This window comes from Saccostrea echinata, unplaced genomic scaffold, assembly GCF_033153115.1.
Source record: "Saccostrea echinata isolate AGI-Se365-2 ecotype Australia unplaced genomic scaffold, CSIRO_AGI_Sech_v1 ptg000054l, whole genome shotgun sequence".
NCBI lineage: Eukaryota > Metazoa > Mollusca > Bivalvia > Ostreida > Ostreidae > Saccostrea > Saccostrea echinata.
Window position 1 is genome coordinate 57,673,261 of NW_026889803.1, and position 16,527 is coordinate 57,689,787.

The 16,527-nt window shown below is 34.1% G+C and overlaps 1 protein-coding gene across 9 annotated transcripts in view; it reads left to right on the plus strand.

The window, feature by feature from the left end:
• LOC133206059 (FH1/FH2 domain-containing protein 3-like) overlaps positions 1–16,527 on the plus strand; it is a 52,461-nt gene that overhangs the window by 13,603 nt on the left and 22,331 nt on the right. For 8 of the 9 annotated variants that reach the window (XM_061341970.1, XM_061341966.1, XM_061341971.1 and 5 more), the window contains 4 exons: positions 810–3,792; positions 4,555–4,874; positions 7,875–7,999; positions 12,602–12,660. In XM_061341970.1, the coding sequence (XP_061197954.1) occupies positions 810–3,792; positions 4,555–4,874; positions 7,875–7,999; positions 12,602–12,660 (3,487 nt within the window). The remainder of the gene's footprint in view (positions 1–809; positions 3,793–4,554; positions 4,875–7,874; positions 8,000–12,601; positions 12,661–16,527) is intronic. The other variant, XM_061341975.1, reaches the window with a different exon arrangement.

The following is a 16,527-nucleotide window of genomic DNA, read 5'->3' on the forward strand; positions in this document are numbered from 1 at the left end:
AGACAAACACAACAATCTCTATGAAGACTGTTGTTAAGATAATCTAATCACAATTAAACAGTACTTCAATATTATTACATTATCTTTTCGAAGAGAACATTGATTTTACTTGGGTATGGAATTCGTAGTCTTAAAGTTTAACTAAACACAATGGAAAAAATATACTTATATCGAAGGTCAGTAAAAATAGTCGATTACTGTGGTCCTCCTAAAACTATTTTCAGCGACACTGAATAATAAACTTTTGAAATCACCCAACCTGACAACGAATATTAGTCGAACACTCAAAGAGGAAACAAGATGTAAGTCATAAAAAGTCATTTACCTCCAGCAATCTATCTTTTTCACGATTTCGTTCTGGGGATCGATTCCTGTCATATTTCTGACATTTACATTTATAAAGCTTTATTTTCTCTGATATGGACATTCAACTCTTTTATCAAACAGTCATAATAGTTATGGTTCGAAACTGTTCAAGCACTTTCTTTATTGATAACGATGTTGAAGGTTTACTTTGTATTGTTCTATCCGATGATGAGAAATCAGTTGAAATGGATTGCCAAGGTTCGACAATGTTCCGGTCATTTCAGAAAATTAACACGCAGAAAGCATCAATCATTACACGAAAATAAGTGTTAGAAGCTAGACGTATGACTATAAGGAAAACAAACGTTTATAATGAATGTATGCATGTGTTCACTCGTTGGCATCGTTGCAAGTATATAAGAATTTATCCGTACATCAATCATTTAAAAGTCCTTAAAATGTATCATTTAAAATTTTAAATGCATCTTTTATTTCCTTTTCAGTCTTACGATAACATGGGAACAAGTAAAGGATATGGTTCACCCAGTAAATTCGGAACAGGAAGTAGCAACTATCTAAGTCCATCATACGGGTCTTCATCCAAAAATTACTCTTCACCAAATTACCAGCCATCCAATCGTTATTCATACAGTGGATCTAGTCCATACAACAGCAGCAGCAACAGATATTCATCATACGGTGGAGGAGGCGGGCTATACAGCAGTCCCGTCCAGGAGAGGATCCAACGGTTCTCAACTGGAGAAAACCGCTCCTCGAGACAGGACATGTATTCACCACTTAACAGCAATCGTGCCCCTTCCGTTGGAAGGGACAATCCATACGGATATGATAAGCATTCCACAAGAAGTGCAAACTCTGATCCGTACAGCAATAGATCTGGCTACCTCTCTGACTACGGAGGAAGCACAAGATCATTCGGATCATATGATAATTCTTCACTTCGCTCAGGACGGAGTTATGGAGGGGCCAGTAGAGAAAGTTCTCCTGTAAGTAACAGGTCGTCAAGGTACGAGTACAGTGGAAGTGCATCACCGTCATACTCAACATACACCTCTGAAGCTTCTCCACCAGTTTCACGGAAATACGAAAGACAACAAGCAAGAGCGTCCGAGGCAGACTACGATCCATATGGGCGTCGGCGCTCTCGTGATTACGGTAATGTCCCACCTCCTCGAAAAGAGTTAGTTACCTCCGAAAGTGATACAGATGACAGTGCTCCAGAAGCTGAGAAAGATGGATTCAAAGGACGATATCTTATCTCTCGGGGAACTTCTCCGCCTCCAGAGGGGGGAACGCGTCGCGATATAAAGCCATACAGGCGTGGAAAATCAAACAGCATAGCAAAGACAAAAAGATTACGTCCTCAGAGTCGTGAATTCCGACGAGATGGTCGATTTCGTGGTCGAACATCAACAAACGTTGTTGACTGTGCAACGCAAACTCTCGAGCCACCGTCTCCAAGACGGGGAAGACGTGGTTCTGCCGGTAGTAATGCAGGAAGTGCCGGAGTAGACATGCGCGAAAAGGCAGCATTAGCAGCTTTAGCCATGATGGAGGACGGAGGGGGTGGAAGTGGAGCTGGAGAAGCATTTTACAAGTTCAGAGACAAATTTTCGAATCCCATGTCACCTGGTTATAATGATGACGGCAACAAACCGAATAGATATTCTTATCGTGAAAAAGAAGCAACTGTGGCCGATGTGCCAGGAGAGAGATCGTGGAGAAAAGCAGTGTATGGTGATGTTGAAACGCCAAAATCTGTTGCAGATTCCGAAGACGAAGCCCCTGTCCCTAGAAGGAGAAGAGCCCCTAGAACGAGTACTCCTAAATCACCCAATGAAGTAAATATGGAAGAACCACCCAGTCCCCGATTTAGACAAAGGGATTTAAATAGAGATTCCAGACCAGATTATAACCGTTCTTCTTCAAGGGAGAGTATTTTAGACGAGACACCAAGACGGAAACGACATAGCAGTCGGGAACTGCTAGATAACCCCGGGGAGCCCGATATAATAGTCCATTCTCCCGTAGATTCACAACCTCCTGTGCAACGTCGCAGACGACATGGAAGCAGGGAGTTATTGGATGATCCCGTGGACGCCGACGCCCCTTTAACACCGGAAAACCTTTCCCTTCGTGACAGTATTGAAAAAGTTCACCAGTGGAAACAACAGCTACCGATGCAAGATCCTTACTCACGGGACGCTCATCCTGCACCAAGTGGTCCCGTCAGAAACTTAGAGCCTGGGTTTCCAAGAAGTGATTCTGGTGAGTACTTCTCTGCGCATGATTACCCTCCCTCGAAATCTTCTAAATACTCCGAAAGGGACCTTTCTAGTCGTGATGTGTCACCCGATCGAATTCGCGGGCGAAGGTCAGTGCGTGAGCCCTCGCCATCTCGCGAGGAGTCTCCACCTCCAAGGAGAGGGAGGCGTGGAAGATTAAGAAGTGACCAAAATGACAATGTCTTTACAAACGACAATGGACAGGAACATAGACTGAAAAATAAAAGCTACCGAAAATCAAATCTTAACAGATCTATAGATCTGGATGATGAAGCAGATGGCGATTCTAATATGAGGTCAAGAAGAAGCGATTCTAGAGGTTTGAATCCTCCGGCCCAAAACAATCGTAAATCTGGTAGTTCTTCCGATGCATTTTCCAGAGATGATTCTCCTAATCGTCGACATTCTCGTCAATCATCGTATGAGAGTCGACGAATTAGAAGGGAAGGTTCGCGAGAAGATACATTAGATGAGAGAAAGCCGCGCCGAGATGGACATCAAAGTGACCGTGGCCAGGCAAGTGATAGTTCTCATTATGGTTTCAATCGTGAGGATTCGCCTAATCGATTTCAATATGCTAAAAGACGACAAATAAGCAGGAATAATTCGCGCGATGACAACCTGGATGATCGACAACCTTACAGCAGGCAAGGGTCGGATGACAATGTACTTGATGACAGAGTCAATGCATACAATCGTCCAAAAAGTCTGGGTGTGTCCAATGAAAGTCTGGCTCACATGAGCAACTCGTCTTCCATCCCCTCAATGAACTCTGTGGTACCGGATGATGGACATTTGCGGAAAGGAACTTCATCTTCTTCGGTTATTTCTAACGAAACTAGAGCAACACCTTCGCCAAGATCACCTAACCAACAAGGTATGAAAAAAGAGTCAGGGTTACCAGACCTGGTCTCGGGTGCCAATGAAACAGGTACTGAACAGTCAAGCCGCAAACCACAGCAGGCAAAGCGAACAAAAAGTGGTTTTATTGGGGCAAACATGGATATCGACAATATTTTAGGTGATAGCGAGGATGGCTCTAAAAAAGGCAAAATAAATCAGTCTGGGGATTATAACGCAGACAGTAAAAATCTTGATGAAGTAATGGTTAAAAGACCACAAAACTTGATGGATACACCAGTTCCTGATCATCCTCATCCCTTACAGCCAAAGTCGTCAGGTAACTTAGCGTCATTCGCATAAAGTGATGGCGTCGACAAAATATGACTTTGGTACAGCGTAGAACATTAGAAACAGAGTTTCTGAAGATCCCTTCCAAACCTCTACCTCTGATTTATTCCTCCGTTATTTCGGTTTCCCTTAAAATAATATGTAATTACTGTCACAATTGATTTTAGACATTCCCTTTTCTGTAGACATTGTAGCGTAACAATTATTTTTACACAAAGATTATATCTTGAAGACGACTTCACTTGCCTGATCTGCTTGCATTACACTAGTTTTTAGATTCATAATCTATAGTACATTTATTTATCATTTTACGTGGTTTTCGTTGATTTTCCTTTATTTTATTTTATTTATATATTTTTTACCTTCGCATGATCCTGGAAATATCTTGTAATTGTGCCCATCTCTGTCATAACTTTGTAATCTTCAGTAATCTGCGCAGTATGAGTAATGACGGTTAATGCTTCCTTTGTTTGTTGTGCATCAGAATTGAACAACTTAGACAGACAAGTTGTCACAGCTGTAGAAACATTGGTGTATCTATTTCGCTTTGTGGGTAGCTCGAGACCAGTCACTTTGTTCCCACCACTTTCATTCTAAGTATGCTACATCGCTTTTTTTTTCATAATAGATTGTAGTTTTGTTGAATGGCTTGACTGTTGTCTTAAAATATTTTAAGTGGTTTCGTGTCTTGTTATTCATAATCATTCTTGTTCTCAAGAAGTTTTGTTGTTCATACAAATCTATTTTATAGAAGAGAAACTAGTGGATATAGAGGAACCACAAACCGTTCAAAGCTTAGGGGCGCCACCGACGAGTTCCACACCAGAATCACCAATGTCTCCTCAAAGAACACGGGGACTGCCCTCGGCAGCGGCCCAGCAGATGGGCAACATTTTGAAAAACAACAAAGGATCAGTTACCATCAGTGACATTCTGAACTTGTGTTACAAGCCACCTCAGTCGAAGGTCATTAGGGTACCGGGAGTTACCAATCCGGAAGATGAACTTCACTTCCGGGGATTCACGACAGCCAATCAGCTGCTGGAATACTTAGGAGTAGACACACAGAAAGTAAGATAATCCTTATTTTTATTTGATTGAATTAAATCTCGTAGATTTTTAGTATTTAGCTAGTGTGGGCGCATGAAATAACTTTACATATTTGATCTTGCATAACTATTTTAATGTTCAGAAGATAGCCTGGAAACTTCTTGCTTTTTATTAATTTTTTACCAAAGCTATATATGATCTTGAGTGCAGTCATATATTAGCCATTTTAATGTTCAGATTACTTTGAAATTTATTACCTACATGTATACTAAATCATGTATTTTTCAAACTTTTTTTGGTTCAAGCTCAATATATGCTTTACGAGTTAGTATATATACACTGTATGATTATGCTCACATTTATCAAATGTAACCTTATAGTACACTGTATATATATTTTTTCTTTTGCGTTTCATTAATCATTCTTAGCCAAAAAAAAATAATAATAATAATGCTGTATATGGCGTATCTGAGCTAAAAAAAAAAAAAAAAAAAAATAGGAGCTTAAGTGTAGATGAACATTAAATTTGTTGTTTATGTTCAAATTATAATTTTCACCGATTTTGAACTTGAATAACCCCACGTTTCTATAGTTAAATTAACTTTAAACTGTGTCTGATATTTAAATGCGGAGTCGGCAAATCGGTTATTGTTTTAAATTTCTACATGTAATATCTATGAAACGCGATTGATTTAAATTGTGTATTTTACAGGAAAGTCTTATCTTTATATAAAGTAATAAAACAAATAGAAAGATCTTTTTAATTTTAGTTAGTCTGAATTCGAACTTATCAAAAATACACCATATATGACTTAAATCATCAACCTTTGAATACTTCAATAAATTGATTCCAGCTAAATTATAAATCGACTTTTTCACTCATCGCCGCGGAGGGAAAAAAAACTTTTCCAAACCTAAAATTATATTTCTGTTTTTGAGTAAAATTATAATTAATAATACTATTTTATAATAGCTCAGAGTTAAAATTTTGCTCTCATAATGTCGAAAAGATTTAATGGTGAAAATGGGGATATATCCAAATACCTCTTGCACGACTCTGCGAATCTTCACCAATGCAAAAGGTGTAGGCGAGGTAACTCTGTTATCATTGCAAGGGAGGTGTGTGTTTTAAAAATACCACAAAGTTCACATGATTTTTTTTATTGCTCTCTCTCTCTCTCTCTCTCTCTCTCTCTCTCTCTCTCTCTCTATACATGTGTAGTCCTAAAGAATATGACGATATATGCAGTGTAATAAAATTAATAAATGGAGAAAGTGCACGGATTCATGGATCTTAATTTAAAAAAAAAAATTATGAAGGAGAAGATAATCTTCATTTTAGTTTGGATTTTTTTTAGACTGGATGATAAAAGATTCTTATATATATATATATATATATATATATATATATATATATATATATATATATATATATATATATATATATATATATATATATATATATATTTATAGACTACTGTATTTTTATCAACTAATTGAAGAAAATGTATACACTGCATGCTCAGTAATTTAAGGATAATATCAAACTCGATGAAAAAAAAGTTAAACAAAATATCTTTGATTTCTTAACACGCTTCTTATATTTACATCTATTTATTTAGAAATTTAAAAATGATAAATAATTAAGAATCAACTCGTAGTTCAGTCTGAATCATTAATTAATTGCTTTCAACTTGAAAAAAAAATTCCAATATTGATTGGTCACAAGGAAGGCGGTATTTGTGTTGTACATATACTTTCGTTGCATTAAAAAAGAAAATAGCACATTAATTGTTAACGGGCCTAGATGTTTAATGTTTCTTTTAAAAAACTAGAGCGTTCAGCTAGTGTGGCAAGGAAATTGAAATTTCTCACCTGGGAATACGCGTAGGAATACATGGGTTAAGGGTCAATATCTTGAAGATCAAGCAATCATATCAAAAAGTATGGCGACCTTCGCGAGTCGAGTACAGTATTTGGATGATACCGATCCTTTTTCGAGTACAAATTTTCCAGAGCCGACTCGTCCACCAACTTTTACATTCCATATTAATGTTCCTTTGATTAATCAAATTGGCGGTGTACATAGACTTCTTGAAGCGCCACATAAAGTAAGTTAACATTTTTTCATGTGATCGCTGTGGTTGTGAAGTGTAAACAAACGCAGACATAAATGCATATCATTGTACCGAGGTGTTTCCTTTTCTAATGAAATGTAACTTTTGAAATATATTAAAATACATTGTACATATTTTCTTATTATAACTGATACTGTCTTGTAAAAAAAAGAATTCTTATTTCATCCATTCATATTTTGATAGTTCTTTATTTTTTAAAATTTACCTTAGTCATTGTTTAACAGCTTACCATATTTTTTAAAAATAATTCTTTTTGAGATTTGATATTTAATTGTATATTAAAATCTTTATATCATTTTATAAGTATTAAATATGTTAAAATGTTGAAGATGTACAGTTCTACAGATATTCGTAATATTGACAGCTACAGTAGAAGGACAATATTGCCATGATTACTTGTCATTGAACGACAACTGAATAATAAGTCTGACAAGTGTTAAAGTGGTTATTTTGTTCAAGAAAATTTAAGTCAATAATTTGTACAGCATGATATTTTAGAAAATCATCAAATCTTTTATGTGTCGGAGTTACTTGATTTGACAACTGATATGGTCATTGTGGACTGTCAGTTAGTGTTTAGCCCCAGGAATGGTTTGGAAGTTCAGAATGTACAAAATTCTTATAAAACTCCTAGTAAGATGACATAAAATTTATATCAGATTAATTCTGAGGTTTTGGTTTTAGTTTCATTCCCTAAAGGCAGTCTGTCTTTATATTTTGATTGAAGTAATGTTGTTTGAACATTTTGTTTTAATACTTTGAGATCAGTTAGTAATAAAATGATATGTTAAGCAATTGTTGTTGATAGCATGCTCTGTACATACTGTTATATTACCCTAAAGTTGAGGCACTATTATATACTTTTAATTTTTTTTTTAAACAGTTAGAAGACTGTGCCCTTCAGATCTACAGATATCACAATGGAACTCAGGGAGATTATGGAACCTATTTGGACCTGGAATCCACCATAGATGAGCAACAAGATGATTTAGAAGGATTTCAGGACCAGTAAGTGGGAGTTGTCTTTAGGAAATTTCTAAATCCGTTGTAAAAGAATGAAATACCTTTATATGATGGAAGAAAACATCTCATAGATTTTGCTTTGGTCCTGCAATGATCGAAGACCAGTGAATTGGAATTTAGTTTCATTTTACTTAAAAAAAATGAAGATATATTTCTTGTACTGAACCAGCACTCAGAAAGAGGGAAATTTGTATCTAGACTCTTTACACAATCATTGAATTGAAATTTGTTTTCTAAATTATTAATAATTTAGTACTATATGATAAGGTAATTATACATTGAAAAGAAATGAATAGGGTGGGATCCTAATTTAGATACAAATAGCTGTGTTATTTCAAGAAAAGTCTCTCAAGAAAATGATGGACTGTTTGCCAAGTCTGTTCTAAAAATATTGTACATCTGAAAACTGCTTGATGATAACCAATTCATCCCAAGTAAAAGTAATTCTTGAGTTTTGGGTCATTGACTGAGAAGGGAGGGGGGATGTGTTAATCTGGTATGTTTCATATGTCAGTTAACAATATTTTTAATTATAGTATACAAAGAAGAATTTAAAAGTTTGGAAAGGGAGGGTAATGAAAGTTTCTTCACCAGAAAAGAACAACGGGTTCTTGAAAAATGTGTCTATCTGCTCATCTTTAAATTTTAAATGTAACTTCACAGTAAGATCAATCTAAAGGCTTTCAAATAAAGTGTTAAAGATAGTAAAATTCAGAAATTACCAGGTAAATTAGTAAACGTTTCATGACAGTTATATGATGGAAAGGTTTACATTGCTTTGTGACCCATCTCTGGAACAAAACAAGAAGTTAAAGTGCCAAGTCATAAAGTTAGTCTACCCCAGTAACATCTATTCAATTTTACTGATACAGTGTGGTCTGATTTTGCTCAGGTATGCTAATTACTTGGGTGCTTTGTTCCGATTTATTACATTGTTACTTTTATTAGATGCCTAGATAATCCGACACAGAATAGGGGGGTAACATGTTGTTTTGTACCAAGTTCATATACCCACAAACCTACCTGAACTGCTGTAAAGCATTATAACCTTTAAATGATTGCGGTTAATTCATGCTACAGGGATGATCTCAAGTGTCGGATATTGACTCTCCATTCAATTTATTAATTTGACATAGTTCTGTTTGTTAAATGTATTTTTATCTATATCAATGAGCATATAAACACTTGATGGCTTTCAAGCATTCTCATCCGTGATAACTCAAGTGCTTAAGATGTCACCATAATATCAGTGAAACTGAAGGAAATGAGTACTCTGTTACTCTTTGTAAATATAGCCTACTGCTTGGCACGCGATATATACATACAAGTATTCACCACATATTTTGTGGATGAGCCATTGTCTGTGGTCATAAGATTTCAAAGACAGTATCTCCCTGAGCGGATATGACAAGAGGAGACAGCAGATTCTAGACTGCTGAGTTGGCTAACCAGATCCTGGCATGTAGTCAAGGACAGCTATATACACACCATACTCAAGTTCACACATCAGTCAACAAAGCTATAACTTTGTCCAGAGGTTCACCAAGAACACCCAGAACTAGCGAAATGATGACCAAAGGTTAATCAAGAACACCCAAAGCTAGGAAAATTAAGGTTCAAATATGCTGGACAGCAGATCTTTTAAACATTTAAAGAAGTTTATTGAGTCTGAAAATGAAATGGTTTCATTTAATTTAATTTTCAAGGTCATAGATAACATGCTATGTAGTTTTTGCAGAAGGGCCATGGATTTTTTTTTTCTGTGGTAGCTGCAGCAACATTATCTGATCCTAGGTAGCTACAGCTGCCAAAGTCTCTGCTGGCCGCCTGATTCAGTTAATATTGCCAGGATTAGGTGAAGGATCTGCTTTTGAAACTATATCTTTTTTATCAGTATAACTGCTTTCTTGGTTGAATAACCTTCAAAACATCAAACACATAATGACATGGTTTAAAAGAAATACTGGCTCCAATCTTGTCTTTCAGCTAAGAATAATCATCTTTCCCTTAATTTAGAGATTTAAGTAATTAACGGTGGCAAAAAATCATATATATTTAAAATTTCAAAATCAAAAATAGAAAAGACTCATGCTAGACAATGGTTTCAGACAAAAGTGCAATGTATTGATTTCAATATAGATAAAGTTTTGAATACCGGAACTAAACAAAAGGTTTCTCATTTCTGGCATTGTATGGTAGATATTGTCAGAGGCCAGTGTGCAGACTGTGTAGGTCGTAAAGAATTCAAGAGAGACTTGCATACAATTTTTGAGTGTTTGTTTGACAGATCAGAAGTATTTTGTTGAAAGGTTTCACATCTCCTGGTGTTTATCGTGTTGTCTTCAGGGGAGCTGGGTGATTTATACAACATATAACCATGCATTCTTTACATATATATATACACTGGCTCAGTTGAGGGCTTTCTTCTAAGAAAAAGTTTAACAGTTTACATTATAGATACATGGAATGTCCATATTTTTGGGCATGTGTCAGAAAGGAAAACTGTGATCATGCATTAAGTGTAAGATTCAGAGTATCTGTGGCAATCCACCTACTAATGTTCTATATAATTATCATACATATTAAACAGCAATGACGTACTTGACACCACATTTTCATTACATAATATTGCACATGATGGACCACTTTTCACAATATATGATGGAAATTCCTTATTTTTCATTTAGAAGCCAAAACCTTAAGTATTCTTCTGACTTAACTTTTCCAAGAAAACGTTCCAGCATTCTTCGGTATGTACTCGTGTCAGGAAATGCAGTAGACATGTTTACCTGTAATCACATCTTAATCAAACCTGGACAGGACTTATTAGCATAAAACAAACCAGCATGATCAATTATCGTACAGAACCATACACTGTCTGTTAGGAAGCATATTATCACAGAAATTATTCAGACTTTTATTAACACTTGTAAAGTAGAGAGGGTATACAGTTTATGTTCAATAGCTTTATCTCTGTACCTGATCTGAGATACACAGGTTTTGAGTCTCAATACAAGACATAAGACTGCTGACAATGGGAGATTTAGTAGTTCACTCCACTTTTACGTAGACCTATTATCTATCTTTGAATTATCAATCACTGCATGTCTATTCAGTAGATGGCACTTTAATTATGGTCTCTGTATTGAGAGAAAGACGTTCTCTATATAAACTTTTTTAGCTAGATCTTATATAAGTATAGTGCATTATTCCACAGGGTTCATGTGCTATATATGCAGTTGTAATTAAAATCACCGTTTATTGGTTGTGTGTTAAAACTTTTTCTGTGGGTGTATATTAGTACACTGGAAGAAAATGAAATGTTGAATCATTCTTTAAACAGCCAGTCAACCTGCCACCTACATAGTTTTTTTTCACAACTCCCTTTGATTAAACAAACATTTTTACAACAGGTAAAATAAATATGTTGCCCCATGAAAATACATGTATATATTGATTTGGCCATGCATTTTTTTTTAGGGTTCTTCAAAGTGTTGTGAATGTGTATGTAGTTTGATATGATGTTCTTATAACTTTATTAGCATATTAAAAGATACATAAACATTTGTCATTTCAATGGATCGTTAAAACCACCCACATTTAGAGGAGATTCTATGAGGTATAGCTTTTACACATTGGAACAAGGTTGCTAAAATCGTGACAGTGATTTCTCTATCCTGTCCATCACTGATAAAAATCCCTATCTCTAACACTGACACATACTTGTTTTACAAGCCATTTATTTCTTTTCAATTTAAACAACTCCTCTTAAAAAGACATTTAAATTCATTTGAAAACTTCCTCAATTTAATTTGTTTATATTGAAGTATTTGTATAGGGAGATACTCTAGATTTATTGCTTACCCTGTACTTTTGTGGATGTGAAGAATTTTCACTTTCAAAATAAGAGTTCTAAAAATATTTTGTTTGATCCTACAACAATATTTATTTTAAAGAGCCCCATGTTCCAATAGGTGGTTGATATGTAATGTCAGTCTAGACAGGAGATCTAACTTGTCTTGGATGTAAACAAAACATAAACTTCTGTGACAGGTTTTAGTTGTTCAGTGGTCATATATTTATAGCATGTCTCATATAAATGTATAAACAGATGTGTACACACATATAGATTATAGAGATTATTTATTATATCTGAGTTGTATTTTTTTTCAAACTTGAACTCAGTGCTTAATTTTTATATTAGTATGAAATAAAACGATTATGAATGTAAGTCATCTAGTATATTCTGGTCATGTACAGTTGAACCTCAGTATCTCTAACACTGATATCTCAAATACCATGGATATGTCGAATTAATTTGGAAGTCCCAAACACTTATTCTTTAAGTATATTACCCTTGATATCTTGTATCCTTAGATATCTTGAAGTTTTTTCTCGGTCTCATCAAGTTCAAGATAACAATGTATTTGACTATATATATAAATGTATTTTCAGTGTGTACTACACATATTTCTTTATATTTATAGTACTGGTAATAGTGATTTAATGAGTTTTCCTCTAATACATTTAGTAATGAATATTACATATATTAATATTTTTATTCATCGATATTTAATTGTTTTTTAGGAGGAAAAATGCTTTGATATTGAGGACACAGCTAACTGTACGAGTACATGCAGTCATAGGTAGGTATATTTTGTTTTTTTTTATTAAGTACATTGTAATATCCTATTTTTCCAGTTTCTGAGGTAGGAGATGCTATATATATAATGTTTATTATAGCATCATTATAATTACATCAGTCCTGCTTCATGTTATCATACAGGATGTTTTCCTATGACTGATTCATTTTATTTATGCTTTCTGTTGGTGTCTATTAACCCTACACATAACTTTAGCGCTAACTTGCTTTTCATGTTTCGGGGGTTGTAAAACAAGTCAATGGTCTAAATTTTCCTTATTTGCCCATTCATTTTCAACCTGACATCTCTATGCAGCATAAACAGACAGGTTTCCCCCTCTTATGTTTACCATTCCAAGGAACTTTCAATAAGTTTTTTGGCCCTTCTCCCGTATCTTATGTAATTTCTATACCTCCCTGACATAAATCACTTAAAAAATCTGCTATCCATACTCATACACCTGGAATAACAGCTATTTTTCAAGTGCATTCTTTATTCAGTGCAGTTACCTATGATAGGTTTATTAAAACAGGCACCGTGTAATTTATGGACTGGAGGCATGGAATGGAGTTATGGAGTGGAGTTTGGAGTGGAGTTTGGAGTCAAATTTTGGAGTCTAAGATATTTTTTTAAAAACATGAATGGAAAAAGATGTTCAAGAAATTGCATTAGTATGGAAGTCTTTAATTCTTTTTTGTACGCTTGTTGGCTGTTTCATGTCTTGTAACTAAATAGATTGACAATTCATAGGTACTATGACTTAATTAAAATATGCAAGTTTCTGAAACTTAAGTAAGTATTTGTAACTTGAGAAAATTACATCAGTATTGAATAGACAGACATGATACTGCAAGATAACCCCTGTTTTTTTAAAAACGTTTGGAAACTGTTGAACATAATTAATCAACAGATATAGTCGGTCTTACTGATAATTTTAATACAGTTTAATTTGACGTGTTAACAAACCTGTCAAGAGCTTTTAGGTTCAGTGTTTAAAGCAATTTTTATGAACGCTTTTTTTTTTCAATATATACACTCACCTATTCATTACCTTCCATGTTAAATTAAAAAAAATTACAATTAGTTTTAAAATAAGTTTTACACTTTATACCACTATTACATGTATATGGTGTACTAAAAGTTTCAATCACTCCCTTACTTCCTTGCATTAAAAGCGACATAGCTATTACCACACTTATCTCTCTCCCATTTCTTTGGGTTGTCGCTACCTCACCCTCAGAAACAACAAATCAACTATGGGTCATACCACACTTCAAGTGAACGCATTGTGTTAATTGTTTTTACTCCAGTTTATCTTTATTAAACATTGAATAAATTTTTAGTTTTCTAATTGATAGTTAAAGCTCTTTAAGATTACACTGGCTCATACAGAAAAGCCAGAATCCTCACACCCAGTTTCACTGATTAAACCGTGAACAATGACCATTTAATTTTGGAGTATGTGATCAAGTGTTGAATTAACTTAACAGCATGCATACATTAAAATTATTGCATTCTTTAGGAGTTCATATAAATATTTTCATCCCTTAACTAGCATCACAGTGCATTCCTTCCCATTAACTTCTTAATTGATAAAATTGTGAGTCACCAATGTATTTTATTCATATTACAGTATCATAATATCATTTAATTATTTAAGTAAATGTATGTGAATTATTGATAATCTTTTTTTAAAGTCACATTTTAAGATACAAAATTGATGGTTGCAAATCTAAAGTAAATTATATAGAAAGAAAAATCATCAATCTTATTCTACAAACAACCTTGTAACAATATATTAACCTACATTGTTCAGCTGTGTGGTCAAAAACATATAAAAGTGTTAGCAGACATAACAAAGATGTGACAGAAAGCTAAAATTTAGTTCAGAGGGTTTTATCACCTTCCAATTATGTGTTGAAAGCTATGGTGATCATTATTTATGTAACAGTTAAATTTGATTAAAACATAGAATAAACTGTCACTGTTTTAGATAACACACTTTTTGACAATGAGAGTGATATTAATACCCATGACCTTATCTGAAAGAATTTGCGGGAATTTGGTGCAGCCACTGTATGTCCCACATAATCTGTCAAGAGGTATTTATACAAGAGGATGCAGGCAGTGTTAGGCAATTGTAACAGACCCACTTATTCACATCGGTATGCTATTCATTAAAGTACAATAATTATGGGTTATTCATTTTTGAGGAAAAAGATTAACTTCAAGAGTTGGACCAGAAGATTAATCTGTCTAAATAAAAATTAACATTAATATAATATCAATCCTGAGATTTAGATAATAGATAATGTGATCTTCAACTGAATTGTTCTAACAATCAATATCTTAAATGAATATTTGTTAATATATCAACTCCTAGAACATAAGCTTTCAAGTATGACTGATACAATGTCTTTCTTAAGTATAGATTTGGTTGTGAAAAAAGCTCTAATTGATGTTACAAAGAAATATGATTGATAATTATTATGAAAAGTGGTCAAAATTGATATTTATTAATAATTCAAATAAACATTAAAAACGCATACCACCAGTTTACTTCATAATGTTTTTTTATACCCTGCCATGAATATGGCCGGGCCATATAATGTTTGTCATGTCTGTCTTCCGTCCTTCTGTCGAGCTTTGCATTTAGGCTCAGTTCAAATCTCAGTTTCAAAGAAACTATTCAAGATATTTTTTGTAAAACTTCATATGTTGATAGGTATTGGTGAGAGCTTTCCAATTGCGCAAACATTTTTTGACCTTGACCTTTCCTTTGGCCTTTACCTTACTTTTCTTAAATAAGTGTTTAGCTCAGTTTTAAAGAAACCATTCAAGATAGTGTAATCAAACTTCATATGCTGATACATACTGATGTTACCTTTTCAACTGCATCAACATTTTTTGACCTTGACCTTTCTTTTGATCTTGATCTCACTTTTCTTACAAATAGTGTTTAGCTCAGTTTTAAATAAAGAATTCAAGATATTTTCATCAAACTTCAAATACTAATACATACTGATGAGAGCTATCAACTGCATCAACATTTTTTGACCATGACCTTTTATTTGACCTTGACCTCATTTTTCTTAAATCAGTGTTTAGCTCAGTTTTAAATAAACCATTCAAGATATGTTAATCAAACTTAATATGCTGATACTTATTAGTGAGAGCTATTTAACTGCATCAAATCTTTTAACCTTGCACTTTCCTGTGACCTTGACCTCACTTTTCTTTAATTTGCATTTTGCTTAGTTTTAAAGAAACCGTTTAAGATATTTTTATGTAAGCTTATGCACTTAATACACTTATACACAATCTGGTGAGAATTTATCATTTTTATCCAATTTTTTAGATTTCAATTTTAAAGAAGTTTTCAAGATATTCTCTTTAAACTTCATACACTAATACAAATTTTCATGTTGCATTACTAATATACACTGGACGGGGTATTCATGTACTATGGACATATTTCTAGTTCTAATTAAGTTACAGAAATATAAACTAAAATGTTCATCTACACTTTTCCAAGGAACACACGCATCACTTCCAATAGCAACACGGGAATATAATACAACTGCAGAGTTGTCACCTGAAGAATTTTGTATCTTTATTCTATACGTCAGTACGACAAATTGAATCTGATATCTATACCAAGATTGATCAATGTAAAGCTCACATTCAGTAACTCTTATTTTGGGGGTATTGCAATAAAGAATATATTTGCTTAAACAATGGGAAAATCTCAGGCCAAAGGAGCAGAAAAATACTTTGAAAAGAATTACCGGTACATAAAATCAAACGGGCATGAATGACACCACTTAAACAAGTAGAAAGAAACATTGTCTTTTTTTGAGCAGGTTTTAA